This window comes from Mycteria americana, chromosome 14, assembly GCF_035582795.1.
Source record: "Mycteria americana isolate JAX WOST 10 ecotype Jacksonville Zoo and Gardens chromosome 14, USCA_MyAme_1.0, whole genome shotgun sequence".
Taxonomy (NCBI): Eukaryota; Metazoa; Chordata; class Aves; order Ciconiiformes; family Ciconiidae; genus Mycteria; species Mycteria americana.
The window spans coordinates 15,353,102-15,374,900 of record NC_134378.1 but is presented as its reverse complement, the minus strand read 5'-3'; the positions used below and the strand labels follow the sequence as shown (position 1 = coordinate 15,374,900).

Sequence of the window (21,799 nt, the reverse complement as noted above, 5' to 3'; positions counted from 1 at the left end):
ACAAGGAATTTGTAACCAGAATTATTTTACGTCATCCCTGACCAGTTTGCTCAAGGGATGTCCTGGATGTGTGAGCTCACAGCTTGCTTATTGTGACAACAGGAGTGCTCACAACTGTCCCTCTGAGTGCAGATTCCGAGTAAGGGAAGGAGAGCAGAGAGTGATGGTACCGAACATCTCCCTGACGTTACAGATGAGGAGTTGCCTTTATACCTGGGTCTAATTTCAAAAATCGGCTCATGATAAAATATGTATTTTGTTTATTGGCAGAAATGATGTCTGCTTTGGGTAGACTCAAGCTGTTATTTCTTTTATTTCTTTTTTCCTTCAGATGCCAAACATAATTCACAAAGCACTAATTTCTGTAACAGCAAGCTACTGAAGCTTTCTCAAATACTGTAAAAGATGATTCTGTCTCCCTGAGGGACGGCTACATCAGGTGCTCTATAAACCTCCATTCCCGTCTTAATTATGATAGAGGGATGGTGCCTGATTCTTTTTGTTCATGTAAGCGATGAACTGCATCTACTGTTGATCTCCTCATGTTTCACAAGTAGGACAAATGCTTTCAATATCTCATATGTTAAACCTAGCCTCTTTTTACACGCTTTGGAAAAGAAAACATTTATGGATTAATGCAGTTGTTTTATGGAAGAATCTAAGACACCTGGGTATAAATACTCTGGTTTTATGAAATTACAGGGATGCAGAGCCTGCTTTTGGTGCCTGTGACTTAATCACTGTGCAGACGTAATCACAGTTCAAAAAGCTGCTTTAATAGGCGAGCAAAGTAAAGAATGGTCTTCTGAGTTTCTAATAGATATTCATTAATTTGCATAAATTAATCTTTGAATCCTCTGATAAAGGATTCATAACTTCGGGAACTGGGATTATAACCAGGTACAGAGCAGTAACACCACTCTTTCTCAAAATCATTACACTAGGAAGTTATATTTGTTTCTAGTAAAATTAAATATTGTCCCTGGTTTCTCTTGTTTGATCCAGAAACACAAACTGAATTTTGGAGGACTATAGCTGGTAGTCCAGGCTGTAGCTTTCACTGCGGGCATTCTTTAAGCAGAGCATCAAAAAGACACGTGTCCAGCAGGCAGCAGGCATGATCCTTTCGCCTTAATCTGGAGCCAGAGCCTCACAGTTATTGCACACCTTTAAATGAACTGATACACTGCTTGGTAATTAACTGGGTACTGCATATGAAGTACCACTGACAATAACAACCTTCTGACACCGGCAGCCACGTGGGAGTAGTTAAGATGACTTCCCCGTCTATAAAAGCTCCTGACCTTTCACAGCCATTAGTGGAAGAAACCAAGAACAAATGAAGAGTCTGGCTGTCCCAGCAGCCTCTTCTCAAAAACATTCTCCAAAACATTTAGGACGAGACAGGAGTGGTGTGAAGAGGGGATGTGCTAATTAAGTTCTGCTGTTCAAACTGTCGGTACCTGCTGTACCCACAGGAAAACAACCCTACTGTAACGATTACGGGGACCAAGCAGTGATAATATACTGCCAACAATACGCAGCGCTGTCCCTCTCAAGCCGTTATGAGATGATTTGCACAGCCTTACCTTGAAGTCCTTGATCACCATCAGGCCCATCAATACCTTGACCAACAGGTCCTTTATCTCCCTTTTCGCCAGTGTCACCTTTAATCATAAACAGAGGATTTCAACAGTGAGTTGTGTACTGCAGCTGGATCCAAGGCCAGGAAGGGGAAAGGCCAAGAGGAACTCCAAATCCCCAGGACACTGCTAGGATCTCTGCTTACACTGCACCCCTAAAAATGCAAACCTGCCCTCTAGAACTCCATCGGCTGCCCAAGGCTTGATCTTTTCTCCTCCACTGCTGAAATTAGTACGAGTTTGCCAATTCATTTCAGAGGGCATAAAAGAGAAGCAGGTCGGTTTAGTCACTTACCTCTGGGACCAGGATCACCAAGTTCTCCTGTTGGCCCTCTGTATCCAGGGGGACCACGAGGACCAGGATGCCCAACACTCCCCATAGCTCCAGGAGGACCGGGGGGACCAGCCGGGCCAGGACGACCCGTCATTCCGGGAGACAAGGGCTTTCTCAGATTAGCAGCTAACTGTGCGATTTGATCTGAAAAGAACAATTCAAAACTGCACGTCCAACACTTTCACTCTTTGCTTGGGCTGTTTGTCATCTGCCACCAAGTGTGCTTAATTGAGTGAGCAGTTGAAAACTGAGTGGCCGTAAAGCAGAGCTGCGTGCTTGGGCAGATCCTGCTCCCCGCCACTCCTACACGCTTACTGCTTCTGGCAGAAGGAAACTAAACATTGCATCTGTCCTCTCAGCTCATCTGTGGCTTTTTAGTTTTTAAATTCTCCACAGAGGGAGATTTTGGTCAGAAATCTGCAGGTTTTTAAGCCATTGATATTTCCTGTTTCCTAAACCACTTTAAAAGATGTCAAGTATTCTAGAAAATTATACTTAAATAATTAAAACAAGTTTTCTGAAACAAGCTTTCAGAGCTTAACTTCATCCCAAATGGTGAACGTAACCTCTGAGCTGACGTTCAGAATGACACCGGTTAGGGCAGACACGCTCGCCAGCGCGCGTGGATGATACTTGTGTCAAAGCTGCTTTCAGCACACTTTGTATGTTGCAGTGTGAATCATTTAAAACCACTAATTTTAGAAAAATGGAAGACATCTGAGACAACAAGGTGACCTCCTCAATAATTTCCTTACCTTAATGGTCAACGTATTTTTTCTTCTTAAGACAGAAAAATAACAAATCTCAGGAGCCATCTTACGTTCAGGATCTACTCGTCTTCAGTTAAATAGGGTAATTAAAGCCAGTCTTCTCTCAGTAATACTCACCATTTATCATTTCCCCACAGAGTTCTCTTATATGTTGTTCACTGGCCTCTTTGCCCTGCAATTAACAGAAGAATCTGTCCTTACACAAACCGCGTTATCGATAATCATCCCTGACAGAAGCTTCAGGACATGAAACATTTCCAGCAGCTCAGTAAGAAGGACAGGGTTGTGCATGAAGAGGAGCGGGTTCTTTCCCCTCTTCAAAAGACGACGGCTTCAATTCAGAAGCTGTCATACTAACGGCAGTGATTAATTTTAATGTTAGGCCAGATATTTAATCTGGGGCTTATTTGGCTTTTCCTGAATGATGAAACATGAGCTCTGGACCAAGACAGAGGTCTAACATTTGAAGTAGTGAATAGGAGTTGTATTTTTAAATGACCAACTTCTAACTCACTTTTGTAATGAGAACTGGTGACTTAAAGCCCGTTCCAATGGACGCAGATAATCTGTCCGTACATCATTGTGAGAGAAGGTTAATTCTCCAGGGCACGCATTCTGGGGGACTTCAGTGCTGAAGCTTGCAAACTGTTAATCTTTTTGTACTGGTAAGCTCTTGATGCAAGACTGTTTGCGTGCATGCACAGTTACCTACTTTTGCCTGCTCAAATGCAGGACCTTATTTTTTTGCATATGCATCCAAAACCCATGATCCATTTATTCACTTCAGAGACTCCTTGACTGCGCCCCAGAAGCAGAAAATACTTACAGGAGGCCCAGGTTTTCCTGTGATGCCAGGAATGCCCTGCTCCCCCTGATGGCCCATGGGCCCTGGATGTCCTGGGATCCCTGGTACTCCAGCTGTCCCATTAGGTCCTTGGACACCTTTTGGACCAAGTTCTCCTCTTTTTCCTGGCTGTAATGAAGAAGAAAAAAAAAAAGACCAAAACACTTTAAAACAGAAGACATGGTCCATTCTTTTCTCAGGGGGATTAGTTAAGCCTTTCTTTAGGTTTCCCTAACTGATCTGGCTGACCATGGACATTTCTTACATCGTATGCATGGTTTTGCATATATAGGTCATGATAATAGGAGTCCTTGCTGCAGCAAAATTATCAAACACATCTGAATGTTTTGAATGCCACAAAAAATTGCCATTGTCATAGATTTTATAGCATGAAGAAAGCATGCTTCTAGGAAACGATGCCAGAACATAGTTTGTGGAGATGCATCATCGAAAGATGTGATAAGCATGTTTACTCCCAAACCTTTCTTGGCATGAGCCCGTAATGTCCAACACATACCTCTCCTTTTCGGCCGGGGGGACCAAAGGGACCCTGTTAGAAAGAAAAGGGAAATAAGAAAGAATGATCCATTCAGAAAATGCACATCTAAAGTCAAATCTCGCAAGCTCCAGGAAGCCACGATGACATGTACGTGGCACCTAATGGGCTTTTCTAGCAAAGGGGCCAGGAATGATAACAGGATGCTGGAGACCAGATTCAGCCCTGGCACAAGAGGGAGAGGACTCTGACGCCAAGACTTGCCCTGGGTACCGATGCTGAATGCAGGTCCAGGCAACCTGGCTGCTTCTTGAGATGGACCAGACCCCCTGTGGACAGAGCAACGTTGACCGCTCTGAGGAGCAAAATGACAAATGAGTGCTGATACGCCACGGTTCTGCAAAGGCCACACTGGCTAGCTGGTGCTTCCTGAAGACAAGAGGAGAGCTGATGCACACTATGAATACGGTGGCGGAAAGACTTGGGTTGCCTTCTTTTTGCAGCCATCAGGGTTGGAGCTCTTGGATGGTTAATTCTGACTGACCATATTAGTTCTTGATACATGGTTCTCTAGACCTATCTGTTACTTGAGGCGTCAATTCTATGGAATTTAAGGACACCTACCAGTTCTCCTTTGTCACCTGGGAGGCCATCTGCTCCAGCAATGCCCTGAAAGTGAGATACCAGAATTATCACTGCACCTATTGGTGCACAAAGATTATTGCCAATAAGGCTCACTCTGAGACTTGGATAACCTCAGCTCCTAAGGGAGACGGGGGCACTTGGCAGCTTATACAGCTGCTCCAGCAAGAGGAATTTCTCTCTTCCCAAAGCTGAACTCTACAGTAGCTGTTTGCCTGCTGACCACGGCACTCGTGGTGCAAGGCAACTTGTACGAGGACTAGGTGCCCTTTGCAACAAGCTGGTACTTGGATGAAAAGCTGAATTCATACAGATGAGAGCCTTGATGGGGTGGCCATGAAAGACACCCACAGGCTGGCATTGGGATTTCTCTTACAGGGAATCTAAATTTCAGGTTCCCCAGCTCTGGGTCTCACAGAAAATGTGCATTTGCAATGACAGCTGAATGTTCAGTGTCCAGCGTAACTGTGTCCTGTAGGCTTCCTCAGTGGAAGAGTCATCTGCAGAACAGCTTCATCCCACCCTTAAACAGAAGTGATCCATCACTTGGTGAGGACCATCCCTCTCCACTCCATCTGGGGACCCCAACATAAGGGTGGCTAAAGCTCTGGTGACATTAATTTTACTAGCTGTGACAAGGAGCATCAATTTGCTGATCACCTCCATTAAGCCAGCAGCAGCGTGTGCAATTCGAGCATCGCTGGGGGCAACACGAATCGCTGCAATCTGCCGGCAGCGCTTCCCGTGCCGAACGCTCTGCAGCAGAGCTGGTTTAATAAACGGCAATTAGAGCAGATAACGAACATTGTTACGGGGACTATATGGCTTTAGAGAAGAAGTTATTTCAAGAGAAATGCAGGTTAGGTTGGTCTTTCCCTTAGCAACAAAACAGGGACCACACAGACACTGACACTGGTAAACAAAACAAGCAACGCTTGCTGGAAAAGCACTCATTTTCTGCAAAAACAGAGTCATGCATTAATGAAAGTCACGTATGTGATGAAAACTGGCTCAAAATGTCATCGCTGCGATTAATCCAACTATGGAAGTTAAGCAGCAAAAAGTAAAAGATTAAATTAGTCTATTAGTCTACCAAGCTTTGAGGCTAGGACAAATCCTCTTCATCAGACACATGATGTTCAGTGAAAAGCTGCGCTTCTGAACTTAATTCGGGAGGAATATGATGCGAGGAGCTCATATACGGCATACCTCGTGATTACAAAATAAACAGCAAGAGTCTGGCATTTTTATCACAGCATTGTCATGTGTCTCCCTTAGAACAGACTACATCTCTTTCGCCAATGCAGGAAAAACGGGACCAAAGAGGGTTTTGTTGGTGCCTGCTCCAGAATATTTTCATTTGAGGGAGGAAAAGCAGTTTGTGCTGTCAAAGGCTGTGCCTAAGGTACGGTTTAAATGCCTCTGCTGACTACAGCATGGAAGTTATCACTTACCTGGTTACCTTTGGGACCAGGAGCACCAGTAGGACCCTGAGAAGAAGTGAAAAAAAGAAGGCAAATGAGCTCAAACTCTTATTTTCCTGTGAATTCCTGGCGCAGCAAGGGGTTGGGAATTAGCCTCCCAACTGCCAAGTAGGAGGGACCAAATCTCATTCATACTTCTTAGAAACAAGAAGAGATTTTAAGCGTCCTTGCTAGTCGTGTAGCACTCTCTACAGTCACCGGTTTGTGTTGTAGGACAGCTTCTCAGGCCTCTTGCCTACAGCGCAGAGCAGCTGCCAGACCAAGCAGGACCTCCCCACGCAGGCCTGGTGGTCTTCTGCCCACCAAGTCCTCATCCAGCCAGACCAGAGAGACTTTCTTGACATGGCTGGGCAATGCGCTGCTCCCCACCTGCCTGACACGGGTTATCTACACCGGCCTTTTTCATACCATCCTCCTCAATCTCCTCAATAAAACTAAAATGAATTCTGTGCTTTTAATCCTAGTCTTTAAAACCTGTCTCACAAAAGTCATCTTTCACATCCATCCCAGGGGCAGGAACTCTTGTTTTGCTTCTGCTCCTCTGTTTTTCATCATTGTCATCTCGCTATCAGGACCGAAACAGCAATTTTACAAATTCACAAATTAAAGGACGAGGTCCAGGATGAGACTGGTGGGCGATTGATCTCTGCCTTTCACACCTGAAGATGTGAGAAGGAGATTGAATTTACTCATGGTGTAAAAGGGACACGAACATTTTTGTACCACAAGGGCAAAAAGTCAGGATGGTTTTTCAAGGCTTTATTAGCCTGTCAGTTTTCCTGGGGATTTAGAGTTAGACTTTGAATCTTGAACCTCCTGACTTTTAGATTCACAGAACAACACGGCCACAGGAATAAAATACATTTAGATGATGAACTGATTGTCACCCTAGGAAGAATTCAGGCAACTTGAAAAATCCTTCCAACTTTAACTCTATCTACCTGGCGTTCACAGAGAGGAGCGAGACACTGTCAGCCCTATTCTGTGACTTTGGGTCCAGTTAGCAAAGCCAACGAGGAGTTCAAGAGAACCCCAGAATTTTTTCTCTACTGCAAAATCTACATCTTCGACCCTTTTACTCTTCAAAACAGGATTTCTACAGCACATTCGTCAATCTGGCACCTGCAAACTGATCTTTTTTAATAACTAGATCTGGAGATGGCTCAGCAGAACAGAATCTTAGAGAAGGACAAACACAAATAATAAGGACATGTCATTTTGTTCAAGTCAAGCACTGAGCAAGTTAAAAAAAGGGAGGGATTTCTATTAAAGAAAAAATAATTCTCAGCAAAACAGACAACGTAATGTGGAAATGCAAGAATGGCTGCGGCTATTCATAACTCCTATTTTACGTCTGCCAGTGGCAAAGGTGATATATTCTTTTCTGAACGTTATCATCTAGATTTATACCTCCAACTTCACAGAGTCCCAAAGCTCCATGAAAGTTTATGGCAATAAAACACAGCTTAGTCACCAAAGACTCTGTCCTGCGAGGAACAGTCCCCTAAAGAAAAGCTTAGCCCAAAAGATTTTGATTCAAAACTGTGTAATTCACAGCAGTAGTAATTCCTAGCAGCAGGAGCAAGTGACAGGACTTTAGGACCACCAGCTCCACGTCCACCGGCCGTCCTCACGTTTGTGTCACCCTGTCAGTTAAACACAACATTTTTGGCCAAGCATCCAGTGATGCCAGCATGGAGCTGAGGGAGACACTGCCCCACATGGCTGCCGGCATCCAGAATCCTCGGGAATTTGATCATAACAAAAATCCTTAGGAAAAATATTTGCCTATTGCTACCTCAGTCAGCAATAACAGCCAAATCCTTCCTCTTCCCAATATCCCACTCCAACAAGGTGGTTTATATATCGTCTCAACGCTGTTTTGTATCTTACGGTCAAACGCGCTAAACCTCTTGTATTTGTCATGCCAGAAAATAACACTGGTATACTGGTTTATATTCCTGGCCCCAGTCAGTCCAAGGACTGTGAAAAAGCGTATCAGTACCTCTTAACTCAGGCTTGCAGGAATTTTCTTTTTTTTTTTTTTCCTTTTTAAGAAAAAAAGCGCCATAATTGATTTCAAGAGAGCATGCTGGGTTAGCTGCAGCTGGGACGGTGGAACGGCATTGATCCTGTATTTGCGGTTCTCCTCTCTATACACGTCCGGACCGGCAGGCTGGTTTGCCAGTAAAGCAACCGCAGGGCAGTATCTGCTGCGCTTTTGTCCACCCCCAGCAGATGCCGTCACCCTCAGCAGCAAAGGCTGTTTGTTTAGGCTATAAAGACACGGTCTGAGGTTTTAGGGTCTTCCCAGCCCAAATCTTGTGCCCAGGAATAGGCGTGGACACTCGCAGCGCTGATTGCTGCAGCCCCCGGCGCTGCCCGCTTGCAGGGGGACTGTGGGCACACGTGGCTGTCACCGACACCGGGGGGACGGGGGACGGACGGAACTGACGCCGAGTACCAGCTGCGTACGTGGAGGTGGAAAGTCTCCAGTGTTACCCAAACCTGCTACAGCATGCTTTCCTGGGGAAAGCTCTTGATGAGCTGGGGCGTTAAGAAACAACCAACAATTACATCTTAGCGTAACTACACTTAACTTCAGAGCCAGAAATAAAACCTAGAGTTTTGGGGTTTTTTTTGCTTTAGGTATAAAATTTTCTCTCCCTCTGCTCAGAGCAGCTCTCTGGATACTCGGCTGCTCTGTGCAGGGGCCTCTTCCCCTCCGAACGTATCTTTTTTCACCGCAGTGAAGCCCTGAGTGCAGTCAGGACCCCACGGCTCCACAATAACCCTCCTGTTTCACACTTCCAGGCTCACAGTCCCTCCAAGAGGCTTTTTTAAACCTGCCTGGAGCCGGCACAGAAGAGCCATTGTGAAATCCCCGCGGTGCCGCCGCGATTGCTTACACAGAAACTTCACCTTAAAGCTGGAGTCGAGGGAGCCGGCGAACACACAGCTACTGTTCTCCTGCAAGCCCTGAACAAATGTCGTTCGCTTTACCCTGCTGGCTTCTTTTAAATGAGAATGAATTCATTTAAATAAAAAGTTGCGTTTATTCTGAGGTGTGGGGCCCAGGTGTGTCGCTGTTCAGAAAGAAAAATCACTGAGCAAACTATAATTTAAAAAAACCCAGAAACCCCAATCAAGCATCTGAATAACAACAATGCGTGAATCAGCTCTCCTGTGCTCGTGGGGAGCAAGGCTTTGGTGAAACCAGCATACAGAGCAGGGAAAAAAACCCAAACAAGTGTCTATTCTGGCTAGGATAGGACCCCAAAGCCTCTTTTAAACAATCCATCCTATCTAAAAGTAGCGTGAGTTTCTGAACAGGGACAGAAACAGACGAGCGCCAGGATGCAGGAACGCCGCTACCCGCCGTAGGGGCCGTCTCGGGCACGCAGCAGCCGCAGAGGACGGACTGTGACGCCCAGCGTACCCACCTCCTACCAAGCCTGCTTGCCTTTGCTGGGGTGGCATCAGCTGCACCCTGTTTGGGGGCCCCATTATGCCCTAATTTCACATCTCCCAAACAGGAATTAGTTACAAATGCTCGTCTCCTTACCCTGTCACCTAACTCTCCACGAATTCCAGTTGGACCAGGAAGGCCAGGCTCCCCACTGGCACCTTTGGGACCCTGTTAGGAAAACAAAAAAGAAAGCGCTACAGCTTACAGCGTCAAGAAACCCTGCATATCTTCACATCCCCAAAGTTCCCCAGTCTCCATAACACGTTCAAAAAAGTCAAAATTTGTCTTCGATCTCCTCTCTCCTTCCCCCCCCCAGGACCAGCATGCCGACCGCTGGTACCACTCGCGCTGGTCGTACCACAGCGCTCTCCAACTTCTGCCCCACCACGCTGCGCACCGAGGTCAGCCACGCTGCCAAAGTGCTCCAGCCTTTGGCTGGCCCAGGCCTTTCGCTAACGAAATCACATCTGTGACTCCCGACCAAGCGATGCTCTCGGGAGGTAGCACCCTACACTGGTTTTCAGCCAGTTTCACTGGGGAATGGAGAGTGGTTGTGAACGCTCCCTTGGAGAGGGGAGCAAGCAATATGAGAGCCCCCAGTGCGGCAGAAGGGAAGAGGAGTTCACCGAAGACATACAGGCTGGGGGCTCTAGATCAAGGAGAAATTAAGTTGTCTTTACGTAGGTCAAACTCAAACCCTTCTTCTGCAAACAAATACTAAATATAAATTGTTCCAGCAGACAGCTTATCTGGCCTTATGGTCTTTCTGCTGTACTACGTTAATAACGGTGCCAGCCTGGTTCTGGCAAGTAGAAAGACATTTCTTCCTATCACTTGTTGCCATCGCACACTTGTCTTGCCAGAGGTTTGCAGAAAAGCGGCTTGCCTAAACACAACGCACATTAAATTACCCTTGTCAGTGTACCGACCTGGAAACCTCTGACACCAGGGGCTCCCATCGGGCCTTGAAGACCAAGTGGGCCCTGAAAAGAGAAAGATAAGCTTTGGTAAGGAGAAAATTCAGGGCCAGGTAAGTCACTTGTGTAATTAAATCGGCTCACTTCTAACAGAGAGCGAGCGTGCAGTTCTGTACTGCAGCATACTTTGCCCGGTGGCTTTGCCGATGAACCTGATGAGCCACTGTGAAGTGGTGCTTGGTGTTTACTGAGCTTTATTCATTATTTTTAACAGAAATGCTTATTTGTATATATGTGCTGGTTTCAGCCGAGATAGTTAGTTTTCTTTATAGTGGCTGGCATAGGGCTACGTTTCGGATTTGTGCTGGAAACAGTGTTGATAACCCAGGGATGTTTTAGTTGTTGCTGAGCAGTGCTTATAATAAATCAAGGACTTTTCAGCTTCCCAGGCTCTGCCAGGTGCACAAGGAGCTGGGAGGGGACACGGCCAGGACAGCTGACCCCAACTGCCCAAAGGGACATTCCATACCATATGGCCTCATGCTCAGCATAGAAAGCTGGGGAAGAAGAGGGAAGGGGGGGGACGTTGGGAGTGATGGCGTTTGTCTTCCCAAGTCACCGTTCCGCGTGCTGGAGCCCTGCTGTCCTGGAGATGGCTGAACCCCTGCCTGCCCCTGGGAAGGAGTGAAGGAATTCCTTGCTTCGCTTTGCTTGCGTGCACGGCTTTTGCTTTCCCTATTAAACTGTTTTACAAGTTTTCTCACTTTTACTCTTCTGGTTGCATCCCCCATCCCACCGCGGGGGAGTGAGCGAGGGGCTGGGGGGGGCTTAGTTGCTGGCTGGGGTTAAACCACAATAACATATTAACGCTTAATGACAGATCACACTCATAAGCCGTAAAGATCAGTGACAGCAAAAGGTAGAAGCATGACAGAGCATAGACAATATACATTAAAGGGGATCTGCTATCCCAACATTACACTTTTAATTGATCCAGTTCTGCAAGAAACTACTGTAAAACATGGGCTGCAAGCACTTGGACATGAAAACCAGCGATTGCATCCACTTGCTTGGACGTACTTTGTACCAGCAATATAGAAAAAGGCAGTCTCTTTTGCTGTTAGTGCAGGTGCTTTTAAGAGCCCGGCTCACTAGACAGAACACGAACATTGCCATTAGGAGTCTCTGTTGCTTCCTACTGAGAAAGATCACATATGCGATAAAGATCTTAGGCGAAAAAAACCCTAAGTAATTTAGGCACCTAAATCCCATTTTGTAAAGTGTCTTCTTGAAATAGATGCCTTGGGCAAACTGCTGTCACAAGGTGGGACTCCAGCTTTCTCTCCTTCCACAGCTGTCTCTGCTGGATAGATGCTGTCTCTGCTATATATAATGCTGTGTAGCATTAAGGGACACAAACAAACTTCAAACTGGCCGCCGCAGGCAGAGGCTCACTCAGCACGGACCGTCCAACGTACCTAAGAAACCAGCTGCCTGCTGGAGTGCGAGGGCAGGGGGGCCCTGTGTTAAAACGGCATCTGTATTTTTTTCCTTAAGTATTTTTTCCCCTAATTGTTAGCCCTACAACTTCTCCCTGGTATCTGAACATCCACTCTCTCTCATAATTTTTTCTCGTCATCGTGAAGAGGAAATCCTCGTGTGATGCGTGACTCAATGTACGATCTAAACCAGTCGCCCTCATCTCCGCCTGGCCCTCGAGATCAGCACGGCTGTAACCTTGTGCAGAAACCAGGGTCTGCCCAGGAGAAGGAGCCCATCTGCTGAAATAAAGCAGCAGCGTCTTCAAAAAGCTAGAGAACTGCTCAGGTATTCTTGTGGTTGCCGTTTCCAGTTCTATTTTCTGCTTGTAATTCAGTGAGGAACTTAGAGAGTTATAAATACAGAGCTCTAGGAAAGTTACATTAAATTGCATCAAAAATGAGACCGCTGTGCCGGTGCCTTTAAAAGTGGTGGGACCTGATAGAACCTAACAGCCTCTGAATGGGAAGAAACCCTTGGTATGCTGTGCTAAACAAAGTCAAATTGTTTTGGGCCAAACAGTCTCAACACTAGATGAATCCTGCAACTTTCAGTATAGCCCAGGCTTAACTACATTTCATATAAACCAGGACTCTAACAACACAAATCAGAAATCAGAAACTCAGGTTAGAAATAAATATGGGTTCGTCTCCTATTGCATCCATGGCAGAAGTCTGCACCAATGCAATTAGCTCTACTGCATTTGATTTTTGGCTATAATAATACGATACCTTTTGTGAGGCCAGCTATTTTGATGAAAAATTGCAGACATAAAAGCAAACATTATTAATTTAGTTTATTTCTAAGGCTGATTTCCCTCTCCTTGGAAGTTTAAAGAGCAGCTGCTCACAAACAATAAATCATCATACAGTTCAATTTCTTCCAAGTGGCACATACCAGAAATCATGTTAGGCTTCTGGATTTCAAAATGAGATTAAGAGGGGAAAAGAAGAAAAAAAGCCCAACAAAACCACTGGAAGGTCAGGTCCAACCACAATGGCAGCACAAGTTGGGGGGTGACAAAATTAAAGGTATCTTAGCATTTTTAGTAGTGTGAACAAAATCAGGTTTTTATCAGCCCGATATCATTTATCATCTCCGCTATTCAGCAGGGACACAACAGGCAGCCATGCAGTTATTTTCAGGTTTGCGTGGCAACTCCTGCAGCTTTTTATTTCTCAGGCTCTGAGACGATGCAGGGAATGCAATGAAAGCAGGAACAAGATGCTCCATTGAGGACTCAGAAGTTTCAAGAAGTTGTCAGTTCACAGAGTAAAAGCGAAAACTGCTAGAGCTGTGCCTGGGGTTTTGTTTCCTAGGGGCTCATACCTACAAGCTCCCAGCAAGATAACGCTGCTGCAGTACTGGGGGGGAGAAGGAAATGTGTGAACAGATTCCCCACCTGAAAACCGCTCTGGCGTTGCACCCACCGAATGGTTGTGAACTTTGGGGCATTTTCAAGCAGTCGGGAAAAGCATGCAAGTATGTGCAAGAAAGGCAAGAGATGCCCAACAGGTCTACAAACCTTTTAACACTTTTCAAGCCCCTGTCATTCACCGTGACAACGCGCAGGCTTTCCAGTTTTGCTGCTTGTACAGCTTCAGGTTTCGCAGAGAACCTCTACTGCTCCAAGGAAAGCGATACAGGAATGGGAAGGATTTCATGTTTCATGTGCTGGTGGCAATGTACAGTGCGATAACTTAACAGGAGTTTTGCTTCACGAATGACTCGCGTTCAGCACAAGCTGAGCCTTATTATTACTGCCTAATCAGGGAACTGCTGACTGCCCAGTCTCTCCTGGGTGACTGTGGCAGCTCCACAAACCTCTTGGACAACTGCAGCTTGCTTTGCCATGGGATGAATCACTTTGCACGGGATGAACGGGATGAATCACTTTGCATTCGCACGGAGCTGTCAGTGAGAGCAGGATCTGACCCACTTATGGGGGAGTAATTCCTCTGCTGCCAAAACTCCCCAGAGACAATACCAAGAGAGAATGTGGCCTTTTATTTTATCCAGAGAGTAATCCCAGGTACTGAACGCCATTTTGGTAGCTATTTGATTTACAAGCAGCGTTGTACTTACAGTTGCTCCTCTGGGTCCCGGCAGACCTCTCTCACCAGGAATACCAACATCGCCCTGGCAATAACACCAAAGTCAGCCGAGCCATTTAGGAACCACAAATCCACCCTTCCCAATCCGCTGCAGAGCTGGAATCTACTCCCGGATCCCAGCCTATTTCAATCCCAAACTCCCTGCCCCGCTGCCCCATCCGCTAGGTCCCACCGCCTGCCGTGGTGGGCTTTGACCTGTGCTGCAGCACGGTGTCCGTGCACGGAGGTGACCACCCAGCCGGCTCGCGTCGCGCTCGCTGGGAGCTCCACGCAAGCGTGGGGCTGCCTGGGAGTGCTCATCAGCGTGGGCTCGCACGCGTTGCGGGCAGCACGGCACCTAACGCGTTACTAAAAGCGTTACGCGGGCAGGGAAGCAGCATGCGAGCTCCGGCTTTGCAGCTTGGTTTAAAACACACTCAGCGGATCTCATGATAAGTGTAAATGATGGGGATACGTACAGGGATGCCTGGCTCTCCAGAGGGACCTGCCTCTCCCATCTCTCCAGGACTGCCCTGCAGAGGAGAACACACACGCTCAGTTAGGGCATAACTTCAGAGAGTCATTTCTGCCCTACCTAGAGCAACAAACGGAGGGAGGGAGTTAAAACCTGGATCAGGAAATAAAAACGGTATTAAACTTCCACAGTTTTAAGAGCAAGATGACAAAACTCTCAACAACAGGCATTTAAAGAACAGGGGAGGGGTACATCCCGGCCTGGGACCAGTGACTAGGGAGGGCTGCCAGCCCCAGGGCAGTGCCACCGTATCCCATCTCGGGCTGAAGTGGGCAGGTGAGACAGGGATGCGCCTTTGGAGGCATGCTCAGGACACCCCGTTTCATTCATTCCTGCACCACCTCTGCGCAAGGAGAAACGCCTTCCTGCAGCGTGCTCTCATGCATAAGGATTAGCAAGAATAATGATGTAGGTGGAGAGGGCAAAATTCAGAAAGGAAGGGGAGGGACAGAAAAAAAAAGACGCTTTCCAGAACAGCTTTGTGCTGGACTGCTTAGGTCTGTCTGAGATTTTCTTTTATCTCACAGGCAGGTGCCAGTCTAAAGCTCTGTGGAAGCTTTTCTCCCGAGGTGGGGGGAAAGCCTCCAAAAGGCAGGATGAGAGAATCCTGCTCCTGCTTGCAGATGCTCAGCCTTCTGATTCCCAAAGACGAAGCTTGCTTTTGGGACTTTGACAAAAGGGGGAACGCTTCCTCCTGAGGTTTACTGAACCACTGACGACTCTCCTGTGTATCTGCTACGTCTTCACTGAACCAGGTGCAAGAGCCGGCTCAGCAAGAGCAGGGCCACCTCAGTCATCGTACCTAATGCCCGCTCCTCAGTGCCAGGGGAACCCAGCCCTGGCAGGGACACCGACGCCAGCCCTTCGGGGTAAGTCCTCCCAGGGTTTGCTTGTGGGCACCAATCCCCAAAAGCTGAAAAGCCTTGCCGCGACAAGTTTAGTAGCTTCCGCACCAGAACCCATCATTAGAGAGATTCACTTACTGGTTCACCCTTCGAGCCTTTAATACCTGCTCTTCCAGGCAGTCCCTGAAAAAAAAGAATATTAAAGCAATGTCAGAAGAAGTGGAGTTCATTTGTTATTCTGGTCTGATTTGACATACAAGGAGGAATGTTTGCTTGAAGCAATGGAGGATTTACATTTCTGCAGCTTTCCCCATGAAAATTATGGCTTCAATTTCCCTCTTGTTCACTGCGCTAGCAGCTCTACGTACACTAATCCTTGACAATTAGAACAAAGAGGAGGAATATACAAATAGAGCAGCAGCAGCAACATTTTGCACAGCAGAAACCTCTCTCCAGAAGTGTTAAAAATATTCTGTAAGAGAGGAAGAAAGGAATACTCTACCTCTGTTTAAATAGTTGGAAGACTGGAGAGATGAAACGTTTTGCCAATGAACACTAGTAAGCCAGGGACGGGGCTCAGGCTATTGTGGAATTATGGTCATTTGCATCCCAGATCTTACCCCCCTGCATAAGGGATGCACGTCACTGGGATGCGAATGAGAAAATCCCTCTCAAATGTAAATTTTAAACAGAGCCGGAGGGGCCAAAAGCCAGGGTATTACTGTATTAATATTTGGTGCTACTCCAGATATTGTCCGTTGCGTCTTGTACGCTGCTCCCCTGCTTATATGGTGGGAAAGGTGCATTTCCTCTTGGCTTAAAGGGGGCCCCTTGTGAGACAACACACAAAACGAACCTCCCCTCTCCCCAGGAACAATCTCTGTACGCAGGCCACGCTGCTCTACCACCCCGAAGGCGACAGGTCCTGCTGCCATACTCACGGGGAGTCCGTTTGGCCCCTTCTCTCCAGGAGCACCCATGGGAGCTGCATCACCCTGTGGATATCGAGAGGTTAGGAGAGACCCTCTGCGACTGGAAAATGGTCCGACACAGGTAGGGGACGCGTTCCCAAAGAGGCATTTGTAATATTCTCCCTCCCTACGTGTGCAGGACCCAGAGCCCGTTGTGTCTACAGGAGGCGGGCACCCGCTGTCCCTAGTGCCCTTGCAGCTCCCAGCCTTCCTTGGCAGCACACGGTCCGTGTTCCTGCGGGACAACCGTTCAATAACCAGGCAACTAGCACCTGACAACGCTTTGTCTACAGGCATTTAAAAGAAACCGATGTCTCTCCCGACAGCTCTGAGAAGGCATCTCTGAAGGCCCAGAGTCAGCCAACAGGAACTACTAAGTACAGGGGCACAGCTGAGTTCAGATCATACAGGCATGGCCCATATGCGCATCTTTTTTTAGGGAATTTCCTTGGGATTAATTAATAGAAGCAACTTCACTTTTCATCACTAGTTACGCTATTGAAAAACTCTTCAGAAGCAAAAGCTTTCCAGCCATGCTCTTTCTTGACAAGCATCGGTAGCTTTGCAACACACATGGGACACTAACAGAGATCTCTCCTACAGTGTTTAAGTAGGACTTTACAAACCTTCTCACCATCGAGTCCAGGAGCTCCATCCCGTCCATCCTTGCCAGGCATGCCCTGCAACCGTGCACAACGCAGGTTACGGTTATGAGGAGACTCTGTGGTTTGCAAAATACATTCACATCAAGGAACCTTTCAGCAATGGGTCCAGCTCCAGTTGTACGGGGAGGTTTTTCATTAAGAGCAGTACAACTAGGGTTTAGTCCAACTGGGGTTACACTGAAGGTTACAGAGACCCACAGAGCAGAAGTTTGATAGCAAAGACTGTAAGATGCAAGTTTTTTCCTATCGTGTTTTATCTCATCATCTGCAAGCAAGACAACAGTGAGACCTGCATCCTATTTAATTGACTTACAGGTTCTCCTATGAGTCCACGAGCCCCTGGGTTTCCTTTTGGTCCAGGTCGACCCTAGAAATCAACAATAAATCCTGCGTTATCCAGGACACGATCCTTAAGAACAATCAGTCAACAAAGATAATACTCAAACTCTGTAGGGACATTTCATTCAGTTTGTGCTGGCTCCTGTCCTGTTCATATAGGTATGGAAGTTCTTTTAGGACACACCAGAAAACTGATCTAATGCTGGCTGCAGCATCTGGGAAAATTCTTGATTGTTTCAAGGGATGGAGATGCAAGATCTGATCCCTGTGCTCTAGGCTGTAAGAAGCACTTAGGCATCTTATTACTTCGGCATCTCTAATAAGACTTAAACTTTGAGACGAATACTTTGATCCCCTTTCACCTCCCTTTCAAATAAACCAAGGTGGGGACAAGCCACAATAAACCTGTCAAACAGACTCCTTCGAATGTCACATCCAAAAGTGGAGCAGATGGGTGTTTTAGTGCACTTACAGTATCCCCTTTGGGCCCCCTGAATCCTTGAGGTCCTTTGTTTCCTTGGTCTCCCTATGACAGAGGAGGAAAAGTCATTAAGCATCTTCATCGCACAGTGACAAAAACTAATGTTTCGAGGGTGTAAATGATGAAGTTTGAATGAATGAAATGAAATGGGGTTTTTGTGCTGTTCGCTGGCGTTAGCAGAGGCGTGAGCATACACATTCCCCTAGGAGCTCGGCCGCCCTTTCTCAGTTACGCTTTGTAATTCCTGATGCACAGATGAACTGCACCAGGGACTTTGCCAACAATCCATCGGGGCAGAGACCGTCTTCCCCTTCATTTAACGAAGCATTTTCTTTAATCAGAAACAGAGTAGGAGAAAAACTTTAATATTTACTGTCTAGATCCTGCTTGGCGTAATTAAATGTTTGGTGGACAGTAAACACCTCATTTTATTTTAGTTTAGATGAATTTCTTCTATAATTGCAAAGACTAGGGAGGGGTCCCCAGAGGGTGGTACTGCCTCGGGGACAACGCAGATTGTGGTGTGTTGGCTCGTGTAGACAGGCAAAGGTGTCTGCTATAAAGTGGATGTCAAATTATCCACACAAAGGAGAGACTGGGTGGCAGCCCAGTGGAAAAATGCTCTTAGAGAGGCCATAATGCTGCAGATGCAGCTCTCGTCTCATATTTGGGCACAGTAAGGAGGGTACAGGGGTCTGACCGCGGCTAAGCGTGCAGGTTCTGTGTTCTCCTACACTTCACCCCGGAGCTCTGCAAAAGGATGAGGGCTGCACCTTTAATACACGACTATTTCTGCTTGTAGCAAAAGTCCTTGCAAGCTGTGGGCACTTGGGAATAGACCAGGCTCAAAGGATGTAAGCTCAGGACAGCACCTACTGATTCTTCCCCAAAACTCTCCTTCCCAAGAACAACACAGATGCTCTTCTCAAGTGCTTGCTCACAGCTGCTGATGCTCAGGGAAGAGCAGTGAAGGCCAGAGAGCAATGGCAATGCGGTGAACTTATTCTGGCATGGGGCATGACTGAGGGAAAGACCTCATGAGATCTGGGTCAGGTGAAGTCACATTGCTTTAACTGGAGGGGAAAAGGCAAAGGGAATAATCTGATGGAGATGGTCAGCACACTCCTCCTGTTCACTGGCAAGCAGAGTTTAGTGCAAAAGGGATAAACTTTAGGCTTTGGTTGCGTAAGGCAGGGCCACAGAGATGCTGAGAAGTAGATACGTACGGCTTTCCCTGGAGGTCCTGGGATTCCAGGTGGTCCTCTGAAACCGATGTCACCCTGCAATACATCATTGTAACGCCGTGGTTGGCAGAGGATGAAGTAACAGTATCCCCACCTTATACCGCGATGTAAGAAAACACACAAAGCCCTGGAAAGACACCCCATTAGTTCTGGCTAGCTTACAATACAGTCTTGCAAAAGATCCCCCTCTGAACAAGCAGGTTTTTACTTTGGATCTCCCCACCATTATCTCCGTGATAAGCTGATATCATTCATGGCCTCGATAACACACTTGTTCCTAAATAAATGCATGACTTTATCAAATTTAAAACCATTCATCCTCTAGGGCAATGGTCAAGGGACCTGGGCAAAAGTCCAAAGCCACGATGACCTAGAGATTGAGCCTGTTCTCACTGAGCAGACTTTTCATGTCCTGAAAATCTTTGTCCACCAGTGATTCTTTAGCTTTTTCTGGTAAAGAGACAGAACAGAAAGTGAAACGTTCATGAAACATTTCTCAGGTTTGGGGTTTTTTTTGCAAGATTCTTTAGCCTTGTCAGTCCTGCAGGGACAGCACTTTGTCCGTCTTGTCTGATTGCTTAAATCGACACTGGGCCTGTTCCTGTCAACCCCTCACGTACGTAGACTCCTCCTGCCTTTGGAAGGTTGTTCTGCGTGGGGGGCGCAGGAAAGAGCCTGCACTTTGCATCTTTACAAGTTCCCCAGTGGTCTTCAGTAAGGACAAGTTACTTTGGCCACCTGGACCTTGCACAAGAAAAACTCATGGTGGAGGGGTGGGGGGGAATCAGAAGAAGGTTTTTCTTACTCTGTCACCAGCCGGACCCATTGGACCAGGGAGGCCTCTTAGTCCTCTTGGGCCCTAATTAAGAAAACAAATCAGATAAAACCCAATCGCTGTTAAACATAGAATGGCAGAACAGCATGATGTCGCAACTCATCAACAGAGAAAACATTAAGAAACAGTGAAGAACGGCAGAAAGCTCAGCCTTCTGATGCACCAACAAGACATCTTCCCCTTCGGTGACGGCCTCCGAGCAAGTGACACTGGAGACCCCACGCAGACGTGCGTTCAGAGTGCCTGCTCGCCCCAGCCCACCCGCCAGAGCTCAGCCTCAGATCCATCCAAAAGGTGTCCAGGGCTCTACTGGAGTACCAGCGAGGCAGTGGCTATCACCTGGATGTCTCATCCAAGGTGAGGTACCAAAAGCTGGACCTGAATTAAAGCTCATGGAAACCAGCATGATTTGGTTTTTTACCAGCATCAACTTCCACATCTGTTATTACGCAGAGGCAAGAGCTGTTTGCATAATGCAAAATGATCGATGGCACCGTTGAGTTTCGCAGTAAAAAGGTCATGGGAACCGGTCTGATGAGTAGGTGTTACCTGCAGGCCAACGCTGCCGGGAACGCCCGGAGGACCAGGAGGGCCAGGGTTGCCCTGGGAGAGAAAAAATAATTAGACAAAGGGCGAGACAGCATGAGCCTGCCAACCCAAAGATGGGACCTTCCCATCTTATTTCTCCTTGAGCTCCCTCCCACTCAGATTTCTGCTTCAGAATTTGCTTCTACTTATAGGCAATTTCTTCTACGTGCAAGAACACTTGATCAGTCAGGAGTTTACCCGAGTGATTAATGCAGGGCTTTTTTCCTGAGCTGACATCCCTGCATGTGAAACAATAGGTGTTAACTTATTGAACTGATCTTAACATTACGATTATTGGGAAGATGAATTTTCTTCAAGTATTAGCACACAGTCATCCACGCAGAGCAATGGAAGCCAATGCACTTCAGTCATAGTAACTTCTCCTTGTTGTTCAGCCAATTGCCTCATTTCTCCCTGTCTTCTTGAAGAAACTATTTGTTATGGTGCTTTTAAAGAGAAAAATCCTCCCTCGCCCCTCTTGAACTGAAGTTTACCTTTTCTCCTTCTTTTCCTATTTCACCAGGTTCTCCTTTGTGACCAGTGTGTCCCTAGAAATAAGAGCTCCAATTATTCACATTCAGTACAGTCTTGTTTCAAAATTTAAATTTTGTGAGATAGCTGTAAGACCTAAACCCACACAACACAAACAACTTACTGGGAAAATAATCTACACGCGTGCCGTCACTGTGAACGGAGGTCACTTCTGGGGTTAACTGGCCACGCACCATTCCTGGGGTAGGTATCATTGTATCAGAACTGATCTAGTTTCAGGAAATGCCCAGATTTGATTTTCAAGAGTGACTTGCAGTCAGACTAGGCTACAGGTCTTCAGATGCAATTCTCAATTACAGGTCAGGGACCGGAACTCAGTTCCCATCACTTTTGAAAATGGGGCTGAGACGCTTCTGGAAACCCCATTCTGTCTCTTTAACCTCCCTTTTTAAGTCATCTTTAATGTCTGCGTCCTCCAGTTTGCAAAGCAATCGATGCCCCACTGAAATCTTTTATATAAACGCAGATTCAGTTTGCTTTTTGGCTCCCTTCCTATTATTGTGGGAGAGACCC

General features: G+C 46.7%; 1 protein-coding gene across 1 annotated transcript in view; it reads right to left on the bottom strand.

The window, feature by feature from the left end:
* The window catches only part of COL9A3 (collagen type IX alpha 3 chain), a 40,055-nt gene that overhangs the window by 542 nt on the left and 17,714 nt on the right, over positions 1-21,799 (bottom strand). The window contains exons 12-31 of the mRNA XM_075517215.1: positions 21,229-21,282; positions 20,696-20,749; positions 20,117-20,170; positions 19,294-19,347; positions 18,059-18,112; positions 17,561-17,614; positions 17,209-17,262; positions 16,553-16,606; positions 15,750-15,794; positions 14,711-14,764; positions 14,224-14,277; positions 10,612-10,665; positions 9,779-9,850; positions 6,184-6,219; positions 4,712-4,756; positions 4,109-4,141; positions 3,574-3,720; positions 2,865-2,919; positions 1,939-2,121; positions 1,590-1,667 (exon numbers count right to left, since the gene is read on the bottom strand). Of these exons, the coding sequence (XP_075373330.1) occupies positions 1,590-1,667; positions 1,939-2,121; positions 2,865-2,919; positions 3,574-3,720; positions 4,109-4,141; positions 4,712-4,756; positions 6,184-6,219; positions 9,779-9,850; positions 10,612-10,665; positions 14,224-14,277; positions 14,711-14,764; positions 15,750-15,794; positions 16,553-16,606; positions 17,209-17,262; positions 17,561-17,614; positions 18,059-18,112; positions 19,294-19,347; positions 20,117-20,170; positions 20,696-20,749; positions 21,229-21,282 (1,288 nt within the window). The remainder of the gene's footprint in view (positions 1-1,589; positions 1,668-1,938; positions 2,122-2,864; positions 2,920-3,573; positions 3,721-4,108; positions 4,142-4,711; positions 4,757-6,183; positions 6,220-9,778; positions 9,851-10,611; positions 10,666-14,223; positions 14,278-14,710; positions 14,765-15,749; positions 15,795-16,552; positions 16,607-17,208; positions 17,263-17,560; positions 17,615-18,058; positions 18,113-19,293; positions 19,348-20,116; positions 20,171-20,695; positions 20,750-21,228; positions 21,283-21,799) is intronic.